The 24,947-nt window shown below is 43.6% G+C and overlaps 1 protein-coding gene across 4 annotated transcripts in view; it reads right to left on the bottom strand.

The window, feature by feature from the left end:
- The window catches only part of LOC129703268 (very long-chain specific acyl-CoA dehydrogenase, mitochondrial-like), a 79,892-nt gene that overhangs the window by 28,450 nt on the left and 26,495 nt on the right, over positions 1-24,947 (bottom strand). For 3 of the 4 annotated variants that reach the window (XM_055645606.1, XM_055645605.1, XM_055645603.1), the window contains 8 exons: positions 21,645-21,768; positions 20,984-21,109; positions 16,256-16,454; positions 10,749-10,853; positions 9,184-9,270; positions 8,273-8,335; positions 7,492-7,593; positions 4,370-4,467 (listed from right to left, as the gene is read on the bottom strand). In XM_055645606.1, the coding sequence (XP_055501581.1) occupies positions 4,370-4,467; positions 7,492-7,593; positions 8,273-8,335; positions 9,184-9,270; positions 10,749-10,853; positions 16,256-16,454; positions 20,984-21,109; positions 21,645-21,768 (904 nt within the window). The remainder of the gene's footprint in view (positions 1-4,369; positions 4,468-7,491; positions 7,594-8,272; positions 8,336-9,183; positions 9,271-10,748; positions 10,854-16,255; positions 16,455-20,983; positions 21,110-21,644; positions 21,769-24,947) is intronic. The other variant, XM_055645604.1, reaches the window with a different exon arrangement.

Below are 24,947 nucleotides of genomic sequence, written 5' to 3'. Positions count from 1 at the left end.
TGGGCTAACGTTGCTGCTGGCTGTGAGTCTCTTGGATCTCCGTGCTTGCAGTCGGTGTCCTGTTGGTCCTGACGTCTGCGGCCACCCCCCTGGAATGGAGCTGAGACTGGGAACTGTACCGCCCTTGCCCCCTCCCTCTGCAACTGCAAACAACCCCACAGTTCCCAGTCTCAGCTCCTGTACAGGGGGGTGGCCGGAGACGTCACAGCCCGAGCTGCGCCCCCTCATCCGCAACCTCAAGACCAAGACGTACCTTGCACACCATCAGCTTCTGTCCCTACGGGGAGCGTGTTCCTCTGGAATTGGAACGTGGCTGGGCTGCTGCTGGCTGTGGGTCTCTGGGATCTCCGTGCTTGCAGTGGGCCTGGGGGCCGGTGTCCTGTTGGTCCTGACGTCTCCGGTGACTGGCACTGGCTCCGACGTGAAGGCAGTGCAAAGCCCCCGTGCCGGTGCAATGGGCGGGGAGCTGGAGAGTGGAGGGAAGGGGTCACACATATGGCCGGGAAGCAGAGGGGTGTAGGTGGGGTGAAACTGAAGGGAGCGACAATTTGCTGCTGCCTGCCCGCTGAGTTAAAAAGTTCCCACGCAAGACTCACGATACACTGTGTATCGTGAGTCTACCGTGGGAACTTTTTAACTCAGTGGGCAGGCAGCAGCAGATTGTAAATTATTAACCCTCCCGCGCAATATACCCTCACCTTCTCTTTTATGAATGGGGATTTAGTTCCCCTTTCTTCGAGGACCGACTGGAGGTTCCGCTGTCACCTCTGCGGGCCGCCCTCGGTGAACGTCTTCAAGGACCTTTCTTCAAGGACCGACAAAATGTCGCTATTCGGAGCTTTTCGTTATTTGGATCGTCGGATAAAAGGTTGTGCACCTGTAGTAGAATCTAGTTTTTTTTTTAATATTTTGGAATATATATTGGGATCGCTTGAAACAAATATATTAATTGTGGTAAGAAAGTCATTTTTATAGCGTTAATTCTACCTATCAATGAGAGCGGGAGCGTTTTCCAAAATTTAATCATATCATTCAGTTTATTTAATAGTGGCAGAAAATTGGCGCTAAATAATGATTTGTGTCTTCTCGTAATTTGAATACCCAGATACTTGAATTTTTCTGTTGCAATTTTGAAAGGGAATTTTAGTAAGTGTCTCGCATCCTGTGGTTTTAGAGACATAATTTCGCTTTTATTCCAATTTATTCTATATCCTGAAAAAGAGCCGAATTCCTCAATTAGTGTTAATAAGGTGGGTATACTCGTTTGTGCATTAGTAATATATAAAAGAATATCATCAGCATATAATAAGTCTATATTAAGATGACTAAATATAGAAATACCGAGCTATAAATGAATCCAACGATAATCGTTGTGATTGATATATTTTTGTCTAGTTTTATCTCAAAGCTGACAGTCGGGCCACATACACAAATCAAGACACTAAAAGCTGGAGAAACCCAGCGGGCCAGATAACATCTCTGGAGAAAAGGAATAGGTGATGTTTCGGATCGAGACCCTTCTTCAAACATGTTTTGCCTGGTATGAATGATACATAGCTGAAAAATAAATATCAGGGTGAAGGGATGGTATTAAATTTTGAGTATGCCACCAAAATCCATGAAATAGCTATGAGGTGACAATGTACTGTAACAACCTGCCAACTGTAGGAGGCAAGTAATATTCGGGGGTAGATAATAGTGCGTTGATTCCAACAGGAATAAATGACAATATACTTGCAGCAGAAGGGATGAAGGAGGAAGATGTAGGTTTGTAAATGTGAATTTAGAAGAAAAGTGAGTAAATGGAGAAGTACTGTACATGAAAGTGTTGGCAATAGGAGAAAAGCGAAGGACCACATATATGGAGATTGGAAGACAGGTAAAAGAGATTACATTTTCCTTTTTATTCAGTCAGGGTTTTTGAGAAGGTTGTAGGAAAACTTCACAAATTTGAAGGAAATGTTAAATGGTTGCATTTAAAGCTATGTTTGATAATAAGAAAGAGAACGTAAGTGGCCACATGAACTCCAGTTGGACCTGCGAACTAGTGCTGTCGGATCTTTTGTAGAATACCTTTGCACGTCATGGGATACATGGCCCCACACAAACACAATAGATGTCCTTGTTAACAAATTCACATTGTAAGAAAATATTTGCATGAATTAGTTGTGCAGCCTAAATTGCCTCCCCTTATTAGTCCTCAGATGCCTGTAATCTCTCTTGCTACCAACAAGCAATAAAACTTTGTGAATTTACTGAAGGCTAATTGCAGTGGACAAATTTGATGGCATTCGTTGAATAGGTAACAGAGGAGGTTATGGTTGATTATGGTCATGCATTAGAATACAGAGACACAGGAGACTGGCGGAGGAACTCAGCATCTATGGAGGGAAGAGTAGATGTTTTGGATTGTGACCCTTCATCAAAACCAAATCAAAAGTGTTGACCCGAACTGTCAACTGTCCATTTCCAGGCACAGTTAGTGCATTTGAAACTGCACATTGTTACTTCCTGGAAACATTTGAAACAGGAGGCATATCTAGACTATTCTTATATTCTTATGTAAAGGGTAAAGGCCTTAGATGAGATGTACAGGAGATTCTCCAAGACGTTACCACGAAACATCAGTTATAAGGAGAGGCTGGAAATATCAGGATTGGTTTCTTTGTAATAGAGGGTGGTTAAAAGACTTATTTAACGTTTTTAATAGAGGATGTGAGCTTTTCACAGAGGAGATGAAAAACTATGTGTCCTGTAAAGTAGGTCAATAAACTAAACTTTTTGGCAAAAATATATCAGGGAAGCAAGAGGATTTTGTTTTACTCAGCGTAGTTGGAATCAGTAACAGGCGTTTGAATTTATACAAAATTATAAAAAGTATTCCCATTATAAAAAGTTTAATTAATAGATAATTACAAAAGGGCATTGAACAAGTCATGGAGAACAAGAGTTTGCAGGGCAGACAAAAGTGCTTGAGTAACTCCGCGGGTGCAGCAGTATCTATGGAGTGATGGAAATAGGCAACGAGCTAGAGGCCTCCTCGGACTGTCGTGAGCCCCACCACTGACTTAACATCGCGAACTTGACATCGGAGCTGATCCCTTGCCTGGGATTGCTCCAACCGCGGCCTGCGGACATACCATCAAGAGCTCGCAGTCGTGGGAGAGGCTAGTCGGGAGCTCCAACGTTGCAGAAGGTTCGACCAGCCACAACGGGAGGTTCGATCGTCCAGCACGGAACACAACATCCCCCCGATGCAGGAGCTGATCACCTCGATGCGGGGGAAAAAACGCCGCCAGCTACGGAACTCAAGATCATCCCGTCAACGGAGGGCTCGAGGCCCCCGATCGCGGGAGAACAAAATGAAGTGACTTGAACTTTATTTCGCCTTCCGTCACAGTGAGGAATGTGGAGGAGTCACTGTGGTGGATGTTTATGTTAAAATGTGTTTTTGGTGATCTGTGCTTTTTCTTTATATGATTGACTTGGCAAATTAAATTCCTCGTATGTTGCAAAACATACTTGGCAAATAAAGTACTATTCTGATTCTGATTAAGTAACCAGTACTGTCCATCTCTCTCCAGCCCTCCCCCATCCTAGTTCTCTGACTAGTTTCACTGTCCTCCTGATTATTTTTTCGTTGTTACCTTCCCCTCTGCCAACAATGAACCATTCTATATTTTCTTGATCATAATCTGCTTTCATCTGTTGTTTTTACGCCTTACCCTTCCATATCTCTAGTCTCCCTCTCCCCTGACTCTCAATCTAAAGAGGGGTCTCAACCTGAAATGTCACCCATTCCTTCTGTCGAGATGTGATCTGTCCCACTGAGTTATTCCAGCATTTTGTATCTATCTTAAACGCCAACACATGGAAAACAACTCCTAGCATCCATCCAGCCAACTGAGACAAAGGCACACTAGATAGCCACCAAGTGGTCACAGGAGTGAAGGCAACCTCATCTCCATTTCCCAGCTACATCTCATCACCAGATAAATGCTGTCCAGGGTCTGACCTCTCCAGAGGAGCATGGGTAAAGCTCAACAGACTTGGTACTGGAGTTGGACATTTCAATGCCAGCATGTGGAGATGGGGGCTCCGCCAGAGCCCAGCCTGTGTATGCGGAGCAGAACAACAGACAGCCAAACATATCATCTCTGGGTGCCCGCTCTACCACCCACCAAATGCTCAGGGCCTGGCGGACATTGACGCAGAGACAACAACCTGGCTGCTTAACACTCGGCTTGAGATCTAAATATTCCTTTGGTTTATGTTTCATTCGCAAGAAGAAGAAGCCAACCACGTCTGTGGCTTGACTTGGGTTATTAAACTCTAAACTCTTGGGGTATTCCAGATGAATTCACAATACCGCATAGTTCGTTTCATGACTTGTTCCATTAGAGTCCCGGGTTCAGCCAATGGATTCTTCACAATTGCCTGCAGTTTCTTCAGGTAAATCGCAGTTTTCTGTTACAGGAGCAGATGGAGATATGTTGCTGAATAAAACATCAGAAATATTCCATTCTGAATGTACCGAATAAACAATATACCGTTCATACTATCTACTTCTTCCATTAATAAAATTGAAATAATGGAAGTTGAAACTTTGCTATTTTAGAAAAACAAAAATCATTATTCTGTGTAGATAGACCCTTCTTCAGATCATTATTTTTTTAACTTGTTTGTTCTAGTCAGCATCCCTCTTCCCATCAGAACTGCCCCCTCCATCGACTCCTTTAAGTCGAGACTTAAAACTCATCTCTCCTCCCAAGCCTTTCTTGACGTCCTCTGAGCGAGGGCTATATGTATGTAGTGATGTTTGTATTTAATCTATGAACCATTGTTGTTTTTTATACTATTCTTATACCAATGTAAAGCACTTTGGCCAACGAGAGTTGTTTTTTAAATGTGCTATATAAATAAAAGTGACTTGACTTGGTTGGTGGCGGCGCCTAACGGCAGCGACTCGACTACAGTCGTCCGTCTTTTTTTATTTTTGTCTTCTTAAATGTATGTTTTGAGCTTAGTTTTAATTATTTTTTAGCTGTGTATATGTGGGGCAGTGGAGGGGGGGATGTGGGGGAAACCGTTTAATGTCTTCCCTGTACGGGGACCCGACTTTTTCCCTGTCGGGTCTCCGGTGTCGTTGGGCCTAACACTGAGGAGCCGTCGGCGGACTCCGGCCGGGACCAACCTGAGGGCTCCAGTCGCGGAGCCTGCGGACCTGACAACACAAAGCTGGCCGTCTTCAGAGCGGGGAGAGCTGTGGTGGCGCGCGGCTGCGACCCGACTTTGGAGCATCGGAAGCTCCGGCTGCAGGCCCAGTGGACAGGAACATCGGGTGCTCCAGGTCCCTGGGGGGAGACGGCTTTTCGGAGCTCCCGCAACGGCAACTTCTCCCGCTGGAATAGCGGGGTTGAAAGGACACGGAGCGTGGCCTAACATCGCCCGGTGCGGGTTAGTGGCCACGGGGACTTATCATCGTCATCGGGGGCTCTAACATCGGAGCCCCAGTTCGTCTAGACGCTGCAGTTGGACTGCTGGACCGCTGGTTGGTCAGCTTGATCCGCGGGGTTTAAAGGACACGGAGCTGGGGTCTCACATCACCCGGCGTGGCTAAATGGCGACAGGACTTACCATCTTACCAAGCGCGGGGCTTTAACATCTGGGCCCCAGGTCGCCTCAATGCTGCAGTTGGACCGCCGGTGAAGAATAAAGGGACGAGGATAAGACTTTGCCTTCCATCACAGTGAGGAGGTGTTGGAGACTCACTGTGATGGATGTTTATGTAAACTGTGTTAAGTGTGGGTCTTGGGGTTTTTTGTAATGTTAAAAACTGTAGTAAATGTAAACCTAGGTTTGAATAACAATAAATAGCATTCCATTCCATTGACTTGAACTTTAGACTTCCACAAGTTGGTGTCTACTGTTAGTTGATAATAAGGATGATCAATTTATTATCAGAGATTTGACACTATTGACATGCAATAGAATGTTATAACTGAACAATCTTGCTTTCTCTTTTCCACCAGTTTCTCAAGTTATAAGTGACAAACCGAAACGTCATCAATCCCTGTTCTCCAGGGATGCTGCCTGACCTGTTGAGTTAGTCCAGCACTCTGTGTCTTTCGTTGGTCAACCAGCATCTACAGTTTCTTGCTTTTACATTTTCAAGTTTATGTCATCTTCAAAAACAATCTACCTTTGTTTCGTGGAGGAAGGTTTGAAGAAGGGTCCCGACCTGAATCCCGATCTGCCCATTCCCTCCACAGATGCTGCCTGACCCACTGAGATTGTTAGGCTGCTGTAAATTTCCTTAGTTTAGGTGGGTGGTAAGAGGATCAAATGGTACATTTAATTTTAGTTTTTAGTTTTTAGAGATGCAGCACGGAGACAGGCCCTTCGACCCACCGAGTCCACTCCGACCAGCGATCCCTACACATTAACACTATCCTACACGCAATAGGGATACACCAAGCCAATTAACCTACATACAAGTACGTCTTTGGAGTGTAGACAGAAACTGAAGATCTCGGAGAAAACCCACGCGGTCCGTACAGACAGCACCCGTGGTCGGGATTGAACCCAGATCTCCAGCGCTGCAAGCGCTGTAAGGCAGTAACTCTACCGTTGCGCCACAGTGCCACCCGTTAATGGGTATACTTGGGAGGATGAGTTACAAGAAAGAAGGATGGGAAAGGGAGTGAAAGTATTGTCATGGAGACATACAACATGGAGACTGGCCTTTTGGCCCATCACATCCACACTTACCAGTGGGAACCTGGGAGATAACATAGACACAATGGGTCTAACTTCTATGTGTTAAGAAAATATGAGTGACTTGGTCCATTGAACAGTAATTGGATAGAAACAGAAGCACTAAATGTTATTGAAAATTCTATTCCTTAAAGGGGGCATAAAATAAAAGGAGCACATAAAGGACTTCAATGGCAGTCATAGTGTAGAGGCTTAAGTAATCCTGTTGAACCAGTGACAAATAACGCTATAGTGGGAGAATCAAGTCAGCTAATGCAATAACAATCAAAAAATAATCAGAATCAATTAATGAAATTGTTCACCTCCTAGTGGCTTGACACAGGACTGTGTGTCACAAGGCAGACAAACAGGAGAGACAATGTTGGAGGATGGAACTGCAGATGCTGGTTTGAAACGAAGACAGACACAAAATGCTGCAGTAACTCAGCGGGACAGGCAGCATCTCTGGAGCAAAGCATTGGGTGATGTTTCGAGTCGAGACCCTTCAGATTCTTCAGATTTTGCTGCTTGTCCTGCTGAGGTACTCCAGCATTTTGTGTCTATTACCAGGAGAAGCAAGTGTTTTATAATCTACTGGATAAATAAGTACATGCAAAGTACATAACATTTTTACCGTTAGACAATGCAGAAAAATGCAAAGTGATATTTGGATAGGAACTATATTAGCATTTGGTGTAATGTTATTATATTACACAGAAAGCAGTCAGAACATACCTGAATGCCAGTTAGTGCAATAAATAATCGTAGAATGTCATTAGTTCCCTCAAAAATACGGAAGATGCGTAAATCTCTCATCACTCTTTCTATATTTGTTTCCTGCAGCATTGCAATAAGCAAACATTAGTACAGAGGCATATATGGTAGATAACATACTAACAATCTACCACTACTTTCTATAGGTTCTAAATCCTCAATATTAATATGATATTACGGGTTGTGTTTGAAGATTTTTAAAACAGTATATTTACTAGTATTTAGAATGAAGGAAGACCTCGTTAAACGGTACATACATAATTTTGACACTGACAATCTGGATACTGGAAGGATATTTCCACTGTCTAGAACCAGCGAATACACTCAGGCTAAAGGGTAGGAATAGGTGAGGAGAAACCTCTTCTCCCAAAGCTTGGTGAACCTGAGGAATTCTCTACCACAGAAGGTGGTGAAAGTTGCTGCAGGTATTTAAGAAGGAGATGGATAGATTTATAGACTCAAAATGCATCATTGACTATGGAGAAAGAGAGGGGGAGAAATTGGTGTTGAGACAAAGGATCAGCCACGTTTGTAATGACTGGTGGTGCAGGCTCAAAGGGTCAAAACGCATATTCATGGTCCTTTTGTTTCCGTTTATACATTTTTGTGCAGTTTGTTTTAAATCCCACAACTTTGGCTATACTGTCCGTGCATCTCTTACTCTAGCTTGTAAGAATTCCACAGTTCCTTCACAGTGCATTCCTGCATTCCATTGATAAAGGACATGCAACACCTAAAGTACCTGCATATAGCCCATGCCTCCCAGGATCTGGATGCATTCATCAGTCACAAACCAGGCAGCCTCCTGTAGAAAAATAAATAGGATAAATGGATCGAAAATCCATCTCCATCTTCAGTCAATAGCTATTTCACTTGGGAAAATTGTTAATTGGAATCATTTCTCCCATCCCCATCTCAACATATTTTCTGCAATAATTTCCAAACGATTGCATTCATCGTCCTGAGAGCTGGGAAAGGGGTGGTGAGGGGGACCCCACCCCCGGGTGGGTGCATGTGGATGTTGGGCATTGAAGGATGGAGACAGGGGGTGTCTTTGCAAAGGACCAGAGTAATAACCATCTAAAATTTATATTTAATCCAATTACTCTAATTGGCCAAACACTATGGTTATTCTCTATCATCCAAATCTAAATAATCTACTACAAACAATGTCAATTGTTTCGTGACTATTCCTTATAATGTACATATTGAATGCATTTAATTTTTTTCCAGACAAAGCATGACATGTTAAAATCAAAAAAAAAGATTGTGCTAACTTGTTTTCTTGTTCTGTATTTGCCATTTGCAATCTCGCTGCAAAATGCTAAATTCTATTTGAATACTCAAGGTCTCCTTAGGAGATGTGTATTTCCTTTAGTTTTTCCTCTTATGTTTGGGATACATTGTTGAGATCTCTCAGTATCTCCCCACAATGATGTGAATGCACTTTTAGTGGTGGGTACAGTAAGTTAACTTGTAGGCACAAATCATAAGACCAGCTTGTCTGGCCAGGCACTTTAAACACAGAGACTTTAAACTAAAATAGACTGAAACTGGATCAAGGAAGCAAAAAGTTGCACAGTATGATTAGTAATAAAAAATACTCACATGGTTCAATCACAACAACAATCCCTAAACTATATCAATACTCACTGAGGCAAAGATTTTGCTAATTGCTGCTTCAATCTGGAACTCAGTCGCACCTTTATCCATGTTACCACTGACCATATAAGCCATTGACTGTAGAAATACACACCAGCTTCAGTAAGAAAATATGTTGCCATGGAATAACTTTATTTTTATTTCTTTAACTTCTGCAGGTATCTTTTGAAATGATAGATCTATAGCTGGCTCTATACGCTTGATTAACTTACTAGAAATATACATTTAAAAATACTTTAGAAAATTAATTTGGTTCAGTTGTTTAAATTCAGATTTTATATCGAATGTTATATATTAATCTATAGAAATGTTATTCCAATGGGGAAACTATCTATCTATGGACTAGGTCTCCAAGGCAGATGGCAAGAGTATATAAAATTGATAGTTGAAATGAAAACAGTATAGATGAATGACATTGCATGTACTTTGATGTGATGTCGCATAATTGGGGGGAAAAGTGACTTTGCTTCAACATATCGCCTCGGCGCAGAGGGAGAAGAGGAGGGAAGAGACAGTAACCCTAAGATTTTTGCCTCCATCACAGTGAGGAGGTGCCTGGTGAACTCACTGTGGTGGATGTTAATCTGTGTTTATTGTGTGTTTTGTTGTTTATTATTACATGTATGGCTGCAGGCAACGACATTTCGTTCAGACGGAGCTGGCGAAAGGTCTGAGGCTCCGGAGGTAGACAAAGACTAAAGGAGGCTGGCCGACTCTAAGTCTAAGTCGTAATGTTACGGCGCTCCGTGCCGGCCCGGCGCGGGGCTGAGACGGTGTTAGGAGTATGTCTTTACCGGTGCTCTGTGGCGGCCCGGCTGTGCCAGCTGAGGCCTTACCTGATAGCCAAAACCTTAATGCGTCCGCATGAAGTAGCTACAGCTCGGTGGGCCGCGGGACTGACTTACCATCGCCCGGTGGGGTAGCTCAGCGCAAGGGACTAACCCTAAAGTTTTTTGCATCACAGTCAAGTAATGTCTAATGACAAATAAAGGATCTAAGTCTAAGTGTAAGTTAGTGCCATGTTGGAGTATGTCTTTACCTGCTCTGTCACTGTGCCATCCTTAATAGCCAAAACCTTAATTGCATGAAGTAGCTACAAGGAGCAAAGGACTTGTCACAGTCAAGTAATGTCTATGTTTCTACGACATTTATTTTTTTTAATGCCTCATTTCTTTCATTAAGTCGAATGGCATACAGCATGGAAACAGACATACCGCCCAGCACCTCCATACCAGCTCCATGTACCTCCATGGCACTGGGGAAAACCCACGTGATCACAGGAAGAACGTAAGCTTCACACAAACAACACCCAAAATGAGGATCAAGCCCATGTGGCTGGAGCTGTGAGGCAGCAGCACTAACTGCTTCAGCACTGTGCTCGGAACCAAACTTAATTTTCCTCTCCGAGGTTTTTGAGATTATTCCAATTGCTTGCTGCATGCCTGGCTGTGTTGATTGAATCTGTGGGGCCCTCGATTTTGGGTCAGCTACATAGAGTCATCATCAAATGTGTAACTAGAATGCTTTGGGAGCAATGGTGCTGAGCAATGTATTACCTCAGTTACATACTGCAGCATAGCCATGGTAGCAATTTTCTCTTGGATGAGACCATAATTATGTATCTTGTCACCGAATTGTGTTCGATTGGTAGCGTGGTCCACCTATTAAAAGAAAATGTAAAAGGGTATCATCAGGTAAACACAACATTGCAAGCAGATGTTATTGCTCTAGCCCTATGCACCAGGGGAAATCATTTAACAGTGGAATTGGTGCTGGAGCAAAGCATGGTTAATCTTGCTGTAATAAAAATATTTCCTTCACTTTCCCACCAATGTTTAATGTTTAATCACTTCAACAAATCCTTCACTTCATTAACTTTAAATATGTGTGTGCCCAATGCGACCATTGTTCTGCACATAACTCCATCTATCTGTGTGGAATTGGTACGATGTAAGCCTACATAATGATGCAAAACATCCTGGGGACCGGGAACATATCTGTGGTGAATAGGCACTGGGCAATGAGGTGCTAAATGGAGCTGGACACTATCCAATGCTGAAATTAGGCTAAGTAAATTTCCTGTTGAGTCGGGTGAAAATTATATCCAGCCCCTGGCAGCCTGGTTGTCAGAACGTTGCCCAGTCCATTTGGACTTCTCATTGTTATTCGTGCTGCACCCCAGCAAGATATTACCATCCAGTATGGTGGAATATCTATGACCTAGAACCACTCCCCATCTCCTCACACACAGACACATACACACACGTGTGCGTGCGCACCCACATACAGACGCACACACACACACACACAGATGCACACACATAGACAGACAGGCATTGACATATATACTGACACATACATAGACAGACACACATGCGCGCACACACACACTTATATACAGACACACACACACATACAGACACACACACACACACACATATATACAGACGCATACACACACACACGCGCACACAAAGACACACACACATAATCAGACAGGTATAGACATATATACTGGCATACGCACACACATACATGGGCAGGCACACATGCGCACACACATACATATGTAGACACATACACACACACCCAGACACTGTTGGGTAAGCCAAAATTGTCCACCGGGCAGAGGAAGAAATCCAGTAACGCTGTGCCTATTATTGGTACCGGAGCTGTGGGCAACATCAAAATGATTAAGACTAATCTGGTGAGTGTTTTTGCCTCCAAGTTTTCACCGGATCTAGACGTCAGAACTTTATCTGTATATCTTAATGAAAAACTTGGTCGTGAGGTTACCTGTCAAAAGATTGACACTGTACACAGTAGATACAGTTCATTTAAAGTATCTGCGGAATGCAATGAGGTTGGCGAAATGTACAATCCAGAGCTCTGGCCAGAAGGGGCATTTGTCCGGCGTTATTACGAGCCGCGCAGGGTTGGAGTCATCGGATCAAGCACCGCGCCTGCCGCGGGGGGGGGAATGAGTATACCTGCTGGTGCTAGGGGCACTCACTAGTCTCGCTAAATGAACATTCGAGTACTATCGTACAATTGTCGTGGCCTGCGTTTGGGCCAGAGCGCAGGGGATAAAGCTCGCCGCTCAGTTGTTGACGACCTCCTGGAGAACTGTGACATACTATGTATACAAGAGACATTCTTAGCGAAGCAAGACTTGGACAAACTCAATTCTCTCAATGACAACTTTCATGGGGCTGGGGAGTCTACAACTGACCTTGGCATGGGAATAGTCAGAGGTCGGATACCAGGTGGTGTGGCTATTCTATGGAACAAGAAGCTTAACTCATCAGTAAATGTGATTCAGCTTGATGTTGACTGGTGCATTGCCATACACTTTACTCACAACGACAAGGAATTTGTTATCCTGAATGTATATACACCCTATGAATGCCATCAGAATGAGGATGAATATTTAAATAGACTTGCTTTCATCTATTCTTTCATTCAAAACAATAATTATTGTAGTGTATATGTCATTGGGGATGTGAATGCAGATATCTCAGATAGGAACTCATTATTTGCCAATCATATGGCTCAGTTCAGTCAAGATAGTAATTTAATATTGTCAAGCAAAGTGCTTTTACCTACAGATAGCTATACTTATATTAGTGAGGCCTGGCACACCACATCATGGCTGGACCACTGTATTAGTACAGCTGATGCACATGCCTCATTGGGGTGTATGAGCATTCTGTACGGGGCAGCAATGACTGATCATATACCTGTTGCTATGACAATAAACGTTGAACACATTCCTGTGGTATCCAGAGATAGAAATAACTTTAATGCAGAAAAACTGGACTGGTCAACGCTTACAAAGGAAGACATCCTAGCCTATTATGCCCATACAGATAAATCCTTAAGCAATATTCATCTACCTAAAGATGCAATAATAAGTAGCAATGTTAATTGTAAAGATATGAAGCATAGGAGTGATGTCTGCTCCATGTATAATGATATAGTAAGCGCCTTATATGTAGGCAGTAAGCCCTACTGCAAGCATAAAAATAAGACACATAACATCAGACCTGGCTGGAATAAGTATGTAGCTGAGTATCATACTGAAGCCCGTGAAGCCACCAAATCATGGGCTATGGCAGGTAGACCCAGACAGGGGCCTGTGTCTGAGCACAAGAAGCTCACTAATGCAAGGTATAAGTATGATGTTCGCTTCATCTGTAAAAATGAGCAAGCTATGAGGGCTGATTCCATGGCTAAGAAGCTGCAAAGTAACAATGCTACTTCCTTTTGGAAGGAAGTGAGAGCTCTTAGCAGTTGCAAAACATCTCTACCATGCACTGTAGATGGAATCTCCGGAACAGCTAATATCGCGGAGTTATGGCGACAACTTTATAGCACTTTATTCAACTGTGTCCAAGGTGACTTATATAGGGTGGACAATATTGAGAGTAATGACTCAATGGCGATTATGTCATATGAGGTGTATCATGCCATGAACAAGCTGTCCAACAACAAAGCAAGTGGCTTGGATCATATCTCTGCTGAACATCTTAAGTATGCGAGTATGAGGATAGCTCCTCTCCTAGCTATTTGTTTTACTGGCTTTACGATTCATGGCTTGTTACCAGACTCAATGTTGTCTGTTCTGTTAGTGCCGGTCATTAAGGACAAAGCTGGTAAAGTAGGCAGCCTAAATAATTACAGGCGCATAGATTTAGCCAGCATATTGTCAAAAGTCTTAGAAAGAGTTCTGCTGGATAGAATAAATGAGTTAATCACAGAAAGCTGTTTGGTAAAATGAGTCAAAGAGGGGTGCCTGAATACATTGTTAGAATTCTGGCCTACTGGTATGCCCACCAGACTATGCAAATAAAATGGGGACTATGCAAATAAAATGGGTCTCAGCCCTATTTGGGGTTAGCAATGGTGTTAGACAAGGGGCATTTTGTCCCCAGTCCTTTTCAATCTATATATTGATGATCTGTCTAAACAATTGAAAGCCTGTAACACTGGGTGCGTGATTGGTAATATTTTAGTGAACCATACTATGTATGCAGATGATCTTGTGGTCTTTAGTCCATCTAGCGCTGGTCTTTAGCAGCTCCTTACTATATGTTCCGTGTATGATGTGGAACATGACATTAAATATAATGCTAGTAAGAGTGCTGTTATGGTCTGTAGAACCAAAGAGGATAAATGCCTAAAATATCCTGTTTTTAAATTGTCTGACAACAATCTTAGTGTCTGTAATAAGATAAAATATCTAGGGCATATTATTACAGAACAAATGACAGATGATGAGGATATTTATAGGGAACGACGCATGCTGTATGTACAGGCAAATATCCTCTTGCGTAAATGTGGTGCGTGTGCAGATGTGGTGAAGATGTCGCTATTTAGAGCATACTGCACACCCACTCTACACTGCGCACCTGTGGTCGAACTATTTAAAGACAAGTATGCAGAGACTAAAGGTGGCATATAACGATGCCATGAGAACACTGCTAAGGCAACCTAGATGGTGTAGTGCCAGTAATATGTTTGTGGCTGCAGGAGTCAGTACTTTAGAAGCTATCCTAAGACACCACATGTATAAATTCATTTGCAGGATAAATGACTCTAAAAATTTGCTTATTGTGGCCTTGTCAAACATAAGGGTTAGCACTACACGCTACGAATCCCAGCTGTGGAGACACTGGTATCGTTGTCTCGTTGTAGGGCATTGATCATCTTTTAATCTTGATTTTTAACTTAAGTATTGTGGGTTTTTGTTAAATATAAATTATGATGTTTTTATGTGATATACCATGATTTTATATATATTTATGATATTTGATATGCAATGCATTTTTAATATAATGTTGCCCCTTGTCTGGACCTTAATAAAGCTTTTTATTATTATTATTATTATTACATACACACACACACAGACACACAGCACACACAGACACGTGCACACAGACTCGCGCACACAGACACGCGCACACAGACACGCGCACACAGTCACCAGTGTGTGGCGCCCTATATTGTTTCTCCTCTCCAATATAATTATGCAGTATTAAACTCTGGAAGTGTTGACCTTTCTTTCCATTAGTGGACCATGGGACACAGTGGATGTCACAGGAGCAGGGAAGACCATGGCTATACACTCTTACAATATTTTTTTTAGTTTCCGACCCATCCAATTTAAATTTCTGGTTACTAAACAAACTTCAGATTTTTGTTTGGAAAGAATGTTTTTAACTATAAAATTTGCTCTTTTAAATTCAAAGTATATACTCAACCAAAACCTGATGCTGGGCACTTCTTTTAAATTGATGAACACTTGGAATAATTTGTAAAGCAATGGTGGGGAAATGGAACAGAAGCGATTTCTGAAATAAAAACCAGTATAAGCTCGAAAGGCTAAATCATCTCATCTTGCACTGTAAGAATTCCTTAATTTTATGATACCGTCATTTTCTTTTTGGAGTTTTACTTTACTTGCAACAATTTGATTGGGTTTTTTTTGCAGCACTATGATTTCTTAACAACAAAATAATGTATTAATTGCATTTTTATAAATTCAGCCAGAACCAAGTACTTAGAGGTGCCACAAAAGTTCATGTTATTAGCAGTTCAGTACGGCATTGCTGACAAAGCTGAGTTTCAATACGATTCCTTCACGATTTCTAACTGATCCAGAGAGATCTGGATGTGAATTTACAACTGATGGTGGAAGGATCTGTTGTTGAAGAATAATCAGAATGGTCGCCAATTTATTTACTGAAGTCCAGAAAATTATTTCTCATGTGGATGAAAATGAGATGGGGCCATTGCCAGGAAGTTGTAGGATTTCTTGGTAATCTTTACCCATCAATTAACCTACTAACCTGTATGTCTTTGGAGTGTGGGAGGAAAACGGAGCACCCGGGGAAAGCCCATGTCGTCATGGGTAAAGTGTACAAACTCCTCACAAATAGTATCCTTAATCAGGTCTCTGGTGCTGTAAGGCAGCAACTCTACCACTATGCCACTGTGCCGCTCCACTTGTGAGCCGACTGCACACAAACGATTAGTAATGCAAATTGCATGTTATACTCACCGCTTTGGAAATTGCACCAATCATTGTTCCGGAAAGAGCAGCAGCCATGCCAAATCGACCATTGTTCAATATGTTCATGGCTACCTTAAACCCTCCTCCAACCTCGCCCAGCATGTTTTCTGCCGGCACCTTCACATTGTCAAAATAAACCTCCGACGTGTTTGAAGCCTTGATCCCCATCTTCTTTTCAGGAGGACCACTGGACCAAAACAATGACAACATGATGATTATTTTTGCCTGAGGCAACAGGGGATTTTGTGAGGAAACATCTAAATGGAATAAAAAGAATGGATTCTCCACATATAATAATTATTTTAAATTATTGTATATTGCTAAAAATTCTTGATTAGTACGGTGACAGGAGCTATGGGGAGAAGGCAGGAGAATGGGGTTGAGAGGGAAAGATAGATCAGCCGTGATTAAATGGCAGAGTAGACTTGATTGGCCGAATGGCCTAATTTGCCACATATATTATGAACATAAATATTATTTGTAGTTCTTCTTCTCCTTGCCCGCATCAGCAACAATATTGAAGTGCCCGTAGACACTATTATGGGAATCAGTTTAAATTGGATCGGCCTGAAGGACTAGGATTCATTTGGTCCTCATCATGGGTTGTTGGTAACAATTCCCTTAAGAGTGCAGCGTGACAGGAAGAATGTAGAGAGGATTCATAAAGCAAGTCAACCTCTTGTGAAAGGGAGTCAGGGAAAAGTGGGAGAAATTCGCTCGGTAGGGTGTACTAAAGGTGTTCCAAGGCATTCTCCTCCCTATACATCAGTAATATACAACACACTGAAGTATCGGTTTCAGTGAAGAGGCCCTAGCAAAGATGCATCTACACTTGCAAATGCAGTGTTGCCGTCAGTTATTAAAATCGCAGTGGCCATTGATTTCACTGCCGTTCTCTGCCGGCCAAGAGTACAGGAGATACCAAACATTTTGCAGTTTGTCCAGAGAGCTCGCAGACATTCCAACATCCAGGAGAGTGAAAATCATGGAGTCGTAAAGTCATGGAGGAAACAGCACAGAAGCAAAACTCGTCACTGCCAACCGTTGTCTAACCATTGTCTAACCCACTTGCTTGCACCTAGTATACATGAACGTTTCCTTCATTAGCGAAAAGTGTAGCATAGAAATGGAAATGGAAATGGAAATGCTACACTTGTCGCTTTATCTCCCCCCTCGACACCATCCAAGGACCCAAGCAGTCGTTCCAGGTGAGGCAGAGGTTCACCTGCTCCTCCTCCAACCTCATCTATTGCATCCGCTGCTCTAGGTGTCAACTGCTCTACATCATAGAAACATAAAAACAGAAACATAGAAAATAGGTGCAGGAGTAAGCCATTCGGCCCTTTGAGCCTGCACCGCCATTCAATATGATCATGGCTGATCATCCAATTCAGTATCCCATCCCTGCCTTCTCTCCATACCCCCTGATCCCTTTAGCCACAAGGGCCACATCTAACTACCTCTTAAATATAGCCAATGAACTGGCTTCAACTACCTTCTGTGGCAGAGAATTCCACAGATTCACCACTCTCTGTGTAAAAAATGATTTTCTCATCTCGGTCCTAAAAGACTTCCCTCTTATCCTTAAACTGTGACCCCTAATTCTGGACTTGCCCAACATTGGGAATAATCTTCCTCCATTTATGCTGTCCAACCCCTTAAGAATTTTGTAAGTTTCTATAAGATCCCCCCTCAATCTCCTAAATTCTAGCGTGTACAAGCCGAGTCTATCCAGTCTTTCTTCATATGAAAGTCCTGCCATCCCAGGAATCAGTCTGGTGAACCTTCTCTGTACTCCCTCTATGACAAGAATGTCTTTCCTCAGATTAGGGGACCAAAACTGTACGCAATACTGCAGGTGTGGTCTCACCAAGACCCTGTACAACTGCAGTAGATCCTCCCTGCTCTTATACTCAAATCCTTTTGCTGTGAATGCTAACATACCATTTGCTTTCTTCACTGCCTGCTGCACCTGCATGCCTACTTTCAATGACTGGTGTACCATGACACCCAGGTCTCGTTGCATCTCCCTTTTTCCTAATCGGCCACCATTCAGATACTAGTCGACTTTCCTGTCTTTGCCACCAAAGTGGATAACCTCACATGTATCCACATTATACTGCATCTGCCATGCATTTGCCCACTCACCCAACCTATCCAAGTCACCTTGCAGCCTCCTAGCATCCTCCTCACAGCTTACACTGCTCTCCAGCTTCGTGTCATCCGCAAACTTGGAGATGTTGCATTCAATTCCCTCATCCAGATCATTAATATATATTGTAAATAGCTGGGGTCCCAGCACTGAGCCTTGCGGTACCCCACTAGTCACTGCCTGCCATTCTGAAAAGGACCCGTTTACTCCTACTCTTTGCTTCCTGTCTGCCAGCCAGTTCTCTATCCACATCAATACTGAACCCTCAATACCATGTGCTTTAAGTTTGCATACTAATCTCTTCTGTGGGATCTTGTCGAAAGTCTTCTGAAAGTCCAGATATAACACATCCACTGGTTCTCCCCTATCCACTCTACTAGTTACATCCTCGAAAAATTCTATAAGATTCGTCATACATGATTTACCTTTCATAAATCCATGCTGACTTTGTCCAATGAATTCACCACTTTCCAAATGTGCTGCTATCCCATCTTTAATAACTGACTCCAGAATTTTCCCCACCACCGATGTTAGACTAACTGGTCTGTAATTCCCCGTTTTATCTCTCCCTCCCTTTTTAAAAAGTGGGGTTACATTAGCTACCCTCCAGTCCTCAGGAACTACTCCAGAATCTAAAGAGTTTTGAAAAATTATCACTAATGCATCCACTATTTCTGCGGCTACTTCCTTAAGTACTCTGGGATGCAACTTATCTGGCCCTGGGGATTTATCGGCCTTTAATCCATTCAATTTACCTAACACCACTTCCCGGCTAACCTGGATTTCACTCAGTTCCTCCATCTCATTTAACTCCCAATCCCTTGCTATTTCCAGCAGATTATTTATGTCTTCCTTAGTGCAGACAGAACCAAAGTAGTTATTCAATTAGTCCGCCATGTCGTTGTTCCCCATGATCAATTCGCCAGTTTCTGACTGCAAGGGACCTACATTTGTTTTAACTAATCTTTTCCTCTTCACATATCTATAAAAACGTTTGCAGTCAGTTTTTATGTTCCCTGCCAGTTTTATTTCATAATCTATTTTCCCTTTCCTAATTAAGCCTTTTGTCCTCCTCTGCTGGACTCTGAATTTCTCCCAGTCCTCTGGTAGGCTGCTTTTTCTGGCTAATTTGTACGCTTCATCTTTTGTTTTGATACTAACTCTGATTTCCCTTGTTATCCACAGATGCACTACCTTCCCTGATCGGTGAGACCAAGCGTAGGCTTGGCAATCGCTTCTCCCAACAGCTCCGCACAGTTTGCATTAACCAACCTGATCTCCCGGTGGCTCAGCACTTCAACTCCCCCTCCCATTCCGAATCCAACCCTTCTGTCCTGGCCCTCCTCCATGGCCACAGTGAGTCCCACTGCAAATTGGAGGAGCAGCACCTCATATTTTAGTTGGGTAGTTTACACCCCCAGCAGTATGAACGTTGACTTCTCCAATTTCAGTTAGTCCTCCTTCCCCTCCCCGATCCAGTTCTCCCACAGCCCACTGTCTCTGCCTCTTCCTTTCTTCTTCCAATTAGCCAATTAACTTACAAACCCCCATGTCCTTGGGATGTACGGAGAAAACCCATGTGGTCACAGGGAGAACGTGCAAACTCCACACAGAAAACACCCGAGGTCAGGATTGATCCCAGGTCTCTGGCACTGTAAGGCAGTGGCTCTACCAGCTGTGCCACTATGCTGCCTGTCCTTATTGTGGTATTGTGATAAGGTGGAAATCCTGGATTTTACAGTTTAGCCCGGTAGGTTTTAATGATGTATTTATTAACTGTTGAAATATTAGGTGCACAATTAGTTGACTATTAAATCGACATTCTTGATGATGTGCTATTTCAGAATTAGGAATACTTATGGCGTTAATGTTGTGAATTTATCTCAATGTGAGGTCAATGTACATGAAGTGGCATTTTCGTAATTCCTGCCCAATAATCCTTTAACCGTACAAGCCAACAAACAAGAAATGACCACCAATAGGTTAAGGACATGGCTGTTATGAGGGCCACGTTGCCAGGACTAGAAGTCAGTATGCCTGATCATTACTCATGTCAAAGTCAATTGCTGTCCTTGGCAGACATTAGAAAAAAGTGTGGAGGGAAAATCAAGAAGAAAATGTATCTCAGATGTTGTCCTATGTGGAGTTTGCACATTCTCCCTATGACCACATGGGTTTCCTGTGGGTGCTCCAATTTCCTCCTACATTAGAAGGCTGTGGAGGCCAAGACAATGGATATTTTTAAGGCAGAGATAAGCTTCTTGATTAAGAAGGATGTCAGGGGTTATAAGAAGGCAGGAGAATGGGGTTGAGAGGGAGAGACTGATCAGCCATGATTGAATGGCAGAGTAGACTTGATGGGTTGAATGGCCTAATTCTGCTTCTATCACATGAACTTATGAACTTACATCCCAAAAGTACAGTATTATCGATCATCATAATACAGACTAATATCAATATGGACTGTTTCTATAGAGAGAGAGAACAGTAGATCCTAAATCAAATATACATTTTAAAAGTTCTCAACAGATACATAGATTCTTTAAAATAAATTTTCACTTAACTGAGTAACTCCTCCAAATTTTCTTTCGACAATAAATGCTGTGATCTTTTCCTTCGTCTTTCCAGTGTGTTCATTTTCAATAGGAGTTTTGGCAAACACAGTGAAGATCTCTGCTATGCCACCATTGCTGAAAGGAATTCAGATAGGAACATTTAAAGAGAATAATCACTTCCAACGTAATTACTTCTGTCCAAAAATATTGTCCCACAACAACGTAACGCTTCATTAAGGAGCCCATTTTGTTGAGCAGGCAGAGAAAAAGCGTTCAATATGGGATAACTTGAACTTTACTCCAATTCCACTCCATTTATTTTCCTTATTGAAGCAGAGTTGTTGTGGGACTGTAGTTTTGCAAATGCTTATGTCAAGGCTTATTAACAGAGCCTGGCTGAGATTTCCACTGTGAAGATTAAATAGAATCACCCCCACAACAACTCCAGTGCCAGTAAATATACACCATAGCACCCCAAGTTTTTATGAGAGTCTTACAAATGCGTAATGTAGCCTCAACAATATAGGGAGGCACAGGGCAGCCAAGTCTTTGAAAGAAGTGTGGACCATAACTGAAGCATTTGCATTCATCTCCTCTATGTGATGAACACAAGAAACAGCAATCACTCAACGCTGTTAACATTGGTGGTGATAAGATGGTTGTCTCTCACCTGATCCAGAGTTTGCTTCCATTTAGAATATATTTCTTGCCCTTCTTTACAGCAGTTGTCTTTATTGAAGCTGCATCAGAACCACTGGCTGTCTCAGTGAGGCAGAAGGCTGCAATTGTCTTACCTGCACATGGACAATCAAAGACATACAAATATTCAAATGAAACAGTTACTTGGTTAAACACATTCTTCCACATCAATTCAATACAAGCTTTTACAGTCTGTATGTGGTAAGTCTCGAAACGACATGGGTTTTGGGTTGGTAATCCAGATCAAGTCATCGTATGGCCCCAAAAGATGTTGATGTCACAAAGAGAGAAATTAGCCTAGATGTTAGTATTGGTTGATTATTGACACAGAACCAAGATACAGTGAACATCTCTGTTTTTAATGCCATCCTGGCAATACATCGGGTAATACAAAAGACAAATTAAACAGAGTCCAGAATATAGCTTTACAACTACAGAGAAAGTGCAGTTAAAAAAAGTGCAAGGACTGCAACAAGGTTGATTGGAAGATCAGGAATTTATCCTTTGTATATAAGAGGTCCAGTCATAAGCCTGGTAACAACAGGGAAGAAGCTGTTCTTCAAGCGTTTATTACTTCTGTACCATGAGAGAGGGGAGAGAAGAGAATGGTTGGGGTGTGACTGGTCTTTGATTATGTTGTTTGCTTTCCAGGTGCATTGTGGTGTAGTGGGTGGGAATGGTAGGGAGTAAGGACGGTTGGGAGTGGTAGCCTGATTTGCATGATGGACTGGACTGTGTTCACGACTGTGCAATTGCTTGTAGTCTGGGGCAGATCAGTTACCAAACCAAGTGTAATGCATCGAGATAGAATGCTTTCTATGGTACATCCATCGATAATAGTAAGAGCCATTGGAGACTAAATGTCCTTGGACTTCTCAGGAAGTAGTGGTGTTGATGTGCTTTCTTGGCAGTAGTATCAATGTCGTTGGACCAGGACAAATTGATGGTAATATTTAAACATAGAAACTTGAAGCTTTCAGCACCATTCATGCAGACTGGGGCCTCTAACTGCACATGTCTCCAGAAGTCGATGACCACCACCTGCATTTGCTGAAGTTGTTGTCTTTGCACCATGCTATACATCTCTCCATCTCCTTCCTGTACTCCCTCTCGTCATTGGTTGAGATCCAGTCACTACAGTGGTATCATCTGCAAAGGTCCAAATGGACTTAGGGCAGAATTTGACCACACAGTAGTGAGTGTGAATCATAAGAGGCTGAAGGTACACCTTTGCAGAGCACCCATGTTTGTCACCTATCCTTACTTATCATGGTCTATGGGTCAGGAAGTTGTGGATCCATTTCCAGCTGGGGATGCTAAGACCTAGGTTCAGGAATTTGAAGATGAATTTGGTTGGAATTATGACGCTGAGGGATGAACTAATGTCAATAAATTAGAGTCTATGGTCATTAGTCACTAGGTTGCATTGAAGCAGCAGGCTTCCAGTGCCAACTTGTATCCTTCGTGTTCAAAGTTGTTGAAAATGTATAGTCTAAACTTGACCATAAAATCCTGTTGTCATGGTGGTGGCACTGAGTTGGAGTTGCAGGGGTTGGCGTGACCAAGCGATGGTGTTGATGTTCCTCCACTGCTGCTTTACCACTCCGTGGTACTGCCGGCCACATCTAATCCACACTCTCGGCTTCTTGGGGCCAATAAGCGAGTTCGGTATTACAACTGCGTATGCCCATGTCATGGGTCATTTGGGACAAACACTATCGCCAGCTGAACTACTGTGTGTGTATGGACCTATGTTTGATACGTAATTTCCAGTTTTGCTTCTTCGAGGTTAAAAAATACTGCTTTCAAAACTATTAACTAGGTGTATTTATGGTTCATTTGTTCAAAACTACGATGATTTTGGTGGTTTTTATTGCTTTATGCCTCGGTGAGTGAGCAAGATCGTGGCGATGAATAACAACCATTTTACTTCGGAGTCACGTGAGTGATTCCGTGAAGAAGCCCGTCCCAGGACGCGTTGCGGCATTACGTTTCAGCAGGCCAAGCGGCAGCGCGGGAGACAGGGCTCCCGCAGAAACGAGAAAAGCTAAAGTTTAGGTAAGTACTTACCTTTACTTTACAGCCTTTGCGTCTGTTTGTTCCCTGCAGGGCATGCAAGCGGCCCCTTGGACTCCGGGAGGAGTTTTTCCGTTGTCGGGAGGGGAGGAAGACGCAACTAGGACTCACCGGCGGACCATGGTGCGGGTGCCGGTAAGCTGTCCTCAGGGGCGACATCGGCGCGGGGCTAGCACTGCGCTGGGGTTCCCCTCAGTCCTCCCTCGCCCTCAAGGACTGTCCAGGTGAGGCAGGCAGGCAGGCGGGTGGAGGCTTCCGACTTTTGCTGGAGCCGTTAAGGGGACCCACGGAGCAGTGCTGGCGTAGAGTGCGCTGCAGCCCGAGTGCAGCAGCCCGAGGAGAGAGGGAGAGGGAGGACCGCTATCAGCGCCCCGCTCCCGACTCTGTACCAAGCCCGTCAGCATCAGCTGCGGGCTGGGAGGGAAATGCTGCACCTGCCCGACGAAACGACGTCTTTGGGCAGCGACAGGTGGTAGGACCGCTTAGGGGGCGGTCCACAAACCCGACACCGGGACCTAGCCAGCCCGCTAGCGCCTGAGCAACGGGCTGGATGTGTGGAAAACCCGGCGGTGGAGCCAACATCGGACTGGGAAGTCTCTCCACCCAGGAGGAGGAGAGACTGCCGCCTGAACTACAGGAGCAGCTCTTGGGCATTCCAAAGGTAAGTTTGCAGTTGTGCTTTTATTACATAGTTCAGCAACACAACGCAAACCTTGCAAAGAGGTACTGCCCCGCTCCAACTATACCAGCGGGGCAGCAACCGGCGGCAGCGTCGCTCGCAGAGCGTTTTTCGCTATCCCTGAGACCAAGCCAAGCCAGTCTCGCCAGAGCCTACACGGCGGACTGGGAAAGGGGCTAGGAAGCCAAACGGCCGGTCGCCTCCGACTCGTCGGAGGGGGGAAATGTCCACCCCAAAGCGGGGGAGAGACAGCCGCCTAAGCTGCATCCAGCAGCTATTGGAGGGGATGGTCTACCGAGAGCAGCAGCGCTCTCGGACAGACAGGACAGGCGCCCCCTCCATGGTGCTGAGTCCGGCACCTCCCTTTGCGACCTCGGACCAGGAATGGGAGGTTAGCATTGGTGACCAGGGGCAGGCTGGTCTGAGTATGGGGCAGGCGGAAGGAGCCGAAAGAGAGCACGGTGTGCAGGAAGAGCTGCTAGGGGTTGTAAGCCGCTTTGTCGCTACCCCACGGGTTGG

Source organism: Leucoraja erinacea, chromosome 14, assembly GCF_028641065.1.
Source record: "Leucoraja erinacea ecotype New England chromosome 14, Leri_hhj_1, whole genome shotgun sequence".
NCBI lineage: Eukaryota > Metazoa > Chordata > Chondrichthyes > Rajiformes > Rajidae > Leucoraja > Leucoraja erinaceus.
This window is presented reverse-complemented; position numbering and strand designations above follow the sequence as displayed.